The sequence below is a fragment of the Oncorhynchus masou genome, chromosome 24 (genome assembly GCF_036934945.1).
Source record: "Oncorhynchus masou masou isolate Uvic2021 chromosome 24, UVic_Omas_1.1, whole genome shotgun sequence".
Lineage (NCBI taxonomy): Eukaryota > Metazoa > Chordata > Actinopteri > Salmoniformes > Salmonidae > Oncorhynchus > Oncorhynchus masou.
Genome location: NC_088235.1, coordinates 1,199,359 through 1,204,785, shown reverse-complemented (window position 1 = coordinate 1,204,785; position 5,427 = coordinate 1,199,359). Strand labels below are relative to the sequence as shown.

Below are 5,427 nucleotides of genomic sequence, written 5' to 3'. Positions count from 1 at the left end.
CAGTAGGTCGTCCCTGGTGGGTATCAGAGGGTCAGTAGGTCGTCCCTGGTGGGTATCAGAGGGTCAGTAGGTCGTCCCTGGTGGGTATCAGAGGGTCAGTAGGTCATCCCTGGTGGGTATCAGAGGGTCAGTAGGTCGTCCTGGTGGGTATCAGAGGGTCAGTAGGTCATCCCTGGTGGGTATCAGAGGGTCAGTAGGTCGTCCCTGGTGGGTGTCAGAGGGTCAGTAGGTCGTCCCTGGTGGGTCAGTAGGTCATCCTGGTGGGTATCAGAGGGTCAGTAGGTCGTCCCTGGTGGGTATCAGAGGGTCAGTAGGTCGTCCCTGGTGGGTATCAGAGGGTCAGTAGGTCGTCCCTGGTGGGTATCAGAGGGTCAGTAGGTCGTCCCTGGTGGGTGTCAGAGGGTCAGTAGGTCGTCCCTGGTGGGTCAGTAGGTCATCCCTGGTGGGTATCAGAGGGTCAGTAGGTCGTCCCTGGTGGGTATCAGAGGGTCAGTAGGTCGTCCCTGGTGGGTCAGTAGGTCATCCCTGGTGGGTATCAGAGGGTCAGTAGGTCGTCCCTGGTGGGTGTCAGAGGGTCAGTAGGTCGTCCCTGGTGGGTCAGTAGGTCGTCCCTGGTGGGTATCAGAGGGTCAGTAGGTCGTCCCTGGTGGGTCAGTAGGTCGTCCCTGGTGGGTATCAGAGGGTCAGTAGGTCGTCCCTGGTGGGTATCAGAGGGTCAGTAGGTCGTCCCTGGTGGGTATCAGAGGGTCAGTAGGTCGTCCCTGGTGGGTCAGTAGGTCGTCCCTGGTGGGTATCAGAGGGTCAGTAGGTCGTCCCTGGTGGGTATCAGAGGGTCAGTAGGTCGTCCCTGGTGGGTCAGTAGGTCGTCCCTGGTGGGTATCAGAGGGTCAGTAGGTCGTCACTGGTGGGTATCAGAGGGTTAGCAGGTCGTCCCAGTCAACCAATCAGGGCCTCCAGATATAGAGGCCTGTTATCAAAGCAGGGAGATCACTGATGATGGTCACCTCCCTCTTGACTTCATTTTCAAAGGCACAATTTCTGCAAAGAGTTTGTGTGTGTGTGTGTGAGAGAGAACGAGATGTAGTACCCACTAGTAGAGACACTGAGGAGACAGACAGAACTAGGAGAAATGACCTACCAACTTGTCACGGTGACCATTTGTGGTTGCTATCTAGTGCCTGAGTCCACCGACCAATCAAACACTTTTATTGAGATTTGCCAGCTTTCTTCCAGTCCAGTCTGGACAGTCTCTCTGTAGAGAGGCTTCCTTAAGTTAGTTCGTACTGGGCTGTCCGTCCGCCTGTCCCATCACAGCTTGTCGTCTCTGTCCAGCAGCGCCTGCAGTTCGTGCTGGATGTCCTCGGGGAGCTCCAGGGCAGGCAGGTCGTCCAGAGAGATGTCCTGGGTGGGCATCTCCAGAGGGGGCAGGTTAGGTATGGAGATGTCCTTGTTCCTCCTCTCCTCTGACTGGGGAAGAACCCACAGCTCTGATTTCTCCAGTAGGTCTGTGTCCACTGCATCCCTCTTCAGTCGGATGTTCTCCCCCTCGCAGGCGCTTGTTGTCCTGGGTCAGTTTCTCGTTCTCTCCCAGCAGAATGTCTATGTGGCGCCGCAGGCTGGCGATGGTGGTCTGCTGCTCCTCCAGACGGGTCTTATCATCCTTGTGGGCCTTGCTGCCGGGGCAGGGTGTGGGGGGAGGGGGGGAGCCCTTGTTCTTCAGGAGGTACAGCCAGGTGTCGTACTCCCTCTCTGGGTGGCGGGGGGGCTCGTTGGTCACGAGGCCGGGGGGCTGGTCGGTAGAGGGGTGGCTCAGGAGGACCATGGGATTGCCCTCCTGTCTGGTCCTCTTCCACTTCTCCTCAATAAGCCGCTGCTGCTTCACGTGGCTGTCCCTCTGGAGGGCCATGGACAAACCAGCCTGGAGGAGACAGACAGGCCTCAGATACGACACCTCACTACGAAATGACTCGACACCTCACTACGAAATGACTCGACACCTCACTACGACTCGACACCTCACTACGACTCGACACCTCACTACGACTCGACACCTCACTACGACTCGACACCTCACTACGACTCGACACCTCACTACGACTCGACACCTCACTACGACTCGACACCTCACTACGAAACGACTCGACTCCTCACTACGACTCGACACCTCACTACGACTCGACACCTCACTACGACTCGACACCTCACTACGACTCGACACCTCACTACGACTCGACACCTCACTACGAAACGACTCGACACCTCAATACGACTCGACACCTCACTACGACTCGACACCTCACTACGACTCGACTCCTCACTACGACTCGACACCTCACTACGACTCGACACCTCACTACGAAACGACTCGACACCTCACTACGAAACGACTCGACCCCTCACTACGAAACGACTCGACCACCTCACTACGACTGTAACATGGCATGCTTTATTCAAATAACCAAAGACAGAACTAAATATTGACCAATATTGACGGACGTTTGGTCAATATTGACCAACAGCAGCCCAGGAGCACATGACTGAGGTCCAAGAATCTGACATTCCCTCCACCCCTCCCACAATACATGACACAACACCCTACTGAACCCAGACTCACCTGTTCACACTCTGTTAACTTCATGGCTTCCCTCAGCAGATCTGCAACACACACACACACACATTACATACTAGGCTGATATTAAAAATCTGTATCTTGAGCATAATATAGTATGACTGCATTCTAACAGCACACAGTCTTTCTGTGCAGAATGAAATTCAGATCACCCAGCTAGCTTCCACTGTCAGCTTCCACTGTCAGCTTCCACTGTCAGCTTCCACTGTCAGCTTCCACTGTCAGCTTCCACTGTCAGCTTCCACTGTCAGCTTCTTTATTTGTGTTGCAAACAGAGCAGACAACACTAATCATAATGTTCTCACTATCTCTATGTAGTCTTTAGTCTGTCAGACGCAGGCCCCCGTACATAGTCTGTCAGACGCAGGGCCCCGTACATAGTCTGTCAGACGCAGGGCCCCGTACATAGTCTGTCAGACGCAGGGCCCCGTACATAGTCTGTCAGGCGCAGGCCCCCGTACATAGTCTGTCAGACGCAGGGCCCCGTACATAGTCTGTCAGACGCAGGCCCCCGTACATAGTCTGTCAGACGCAGGGCCCCGTACATAATCTGTCAGACGCAGGCCCCCGTACATAGTCTGTCAGACGCAGGCCCCCGTACATAGTCTGTCAGACGCAGGCCCCCGTACATAGTCTGTCAGACGCAGGGCCCCGTACACAGTCTGTCAGACGCAGGCCCCCGTACACAGTCTGTCAGACGCAGGCCCCCGTACATAGTCTGTCAGACGCAGGCCCCCGTACATAGTCTGTCAGACGCAGGCCCCCGTACATAGTCTGTCAGACGCAGGCCCCCGTACATAGTCTGTCAGACGCAGGCCCCCGTACACAGTCTGTCAGACGCAGGCCCTGATGTCCCTGGAGACTGAACTGGCACACATAGAGAGGACACTCAACCCTCCACAACTCTCCTAAACCGTCCACTAAACACTCCTGAACGCGACTCCACAGAGCCGCAGAAGGCTACAGTACACAGAGCAGGAAATAGTTATTATTCTCCTGGTGACGACTGAGCAAATGGGTTTAATCCCAGATCACAATCTGTTAAAGGTCTGACATCTATAAGGGAAGTTGAGGAAGTGGGTTGTGTGCCAGTTGTTTCAGTCTGACATCTATAAGGGAAGTTGAGGAAGTGGGTTGTGTGCCAGTTGTTTCAGTCTGACAGTAATTAATAGTCAATCTCTAAAATGTATCATTATTCACAGAATGGTGAAAGAAAACAAGTTCAGTAGACTGATGACACACCTGCAGCTTTCCCATGGCAGGAAATAGCTTCTTCATATTTACCAGCTGCCAACAAGCGGTCTGCCTTCCTGGACTGCTGATGGGCCTGAGAGGAGATGTGGAGGGAGATTAAGGATTTTTGCTTTTGAGAGAGATCTCATATTAGCCTTATCATCTTACCTACAAATGCACAAATCCTGCCCTGCCAGATAAGACGGTGAAGTACTTCTACACCACAGAAGTGCTGGCGAGAGAGGCTATCAGAAGGGTCTATCTGAGAAGTCCCATCAGTCCTAATGTCATGTCTGCACAAACAGGTGCACAGAACATGTTTACTTCATGTCAGAACGAAACAAAATAGCGTTAACTTGATGTCGGTAAAATGCTGTCATTTAAATGATTGATTATTATATTCTTAGCTATGAGTCTAACTAGCTAATAAAACGTTAAAGCAGGGATAAAGGGTCTTTGGCTTTTCTCGTCTGGTTCCTCTTTCACAATATGTTTACTTCTTTAGTTAGCTAGTTGCCTACTGCTTGTCACACATATATATATATATAAAGTTAGCTAGCTCGCTACATGAGTTGACCTACTCCAGAATAAAGCTTTAGCTAGGTGAGCTATCATGTATGGAGGAAGCTTATTTAGCTAGCTACCGTTCCCTAACTAGTTGACTTGCTACAATCTTAGCTAGCTAAATTGGACTATTGTTAGCCAGTTAGCTAAGTTAATATACAGCCAAAATCACAACATATCTGGCAAGCTAACAAACCTTGGCACTTTGCATGGGACATGAGAACAATCTAGGAGGCTACAGAGTAGTGTTATAAACACCGAGGTCAATCAGCCCCTGGCTTTGTTTCCAGGATCACAACAAGGGGCTAACGTTGGCTAGGGATGTAGTTAGCTAGCTAGCCTGTTAGCCTACTAGATATTACAACATCAACAGAAACTTACGAGGTTAAGAGGACTGTCCACTACCTCCATATTCTTCAAGAGTAAAAACTACATGAAACGTCTTGAAGTCCCTCGCAGTCGGTCATCGGTGCTACTGTTTTATTCCCGAGACCAAATATTCGGGTTAATAAACCGGGCTGCTAAAATTAGAAAACGTTTAAAAATACAGGACAAATAGCTAGATAGCCAGCTAAACAAGGTCATGCCAAGATGGGATATAGCTTTTGTCAAATTGTCGATAACAGTATATTATTGACATTTTTTGAATATCAGCTAAACCTACCTATTTTCCTAGCCTTAACCTAATAATCCTAATCTGATGCGTTAATTATCCTAAACTGCGTAATAAATTATTCTAAATCTGCTACAAAAGTACATGTTGACAATAGCTGTACCCATTCTAGACTCAACCGCTAAACAAGGACAAATAACGTGATGACGTTTCAATATTCTTGACGTAATTTCCTAATTTCCGTTTCTGACGGCGACAACACAATGAGACAGATATTTCACCGGATGTATAAATATGAAGAATCCGGTTGGATTTTCCACCCACTACCAAATATGGTGATTATAGGAAGCCTCGTGGCCGGCAGTGCGAGAATATGTAGTGAGATGGA

General features: G+C 50.4%; 1 protein-coding gene across 1 annotated transcript; it reads right to left on the bottom strand.

Annotated features, from left to right (window-relative positions):
* Positions 1-271: 271 nt before the first annotated feature.
* LOC135511792 (nuclear receptor-binding factor 2-like) lies at positions 272-5,165 on the bottom strand. The gene is given in 5 exon segments (XM_064933256.1): positions 272-1,545; positions 1,547-1,918; positions 2,615-2,655; positions 3,872-3,956; positions 4,808-5,165. Coding segments are annotated over 5 exon segments (765 nt in total). The 5' UTR covers positions 4,838-5,165; the 3' UTR covers positions 272-1,308.
* Positions 5,166-5,427: the final 262 nt, after the last annotated feature.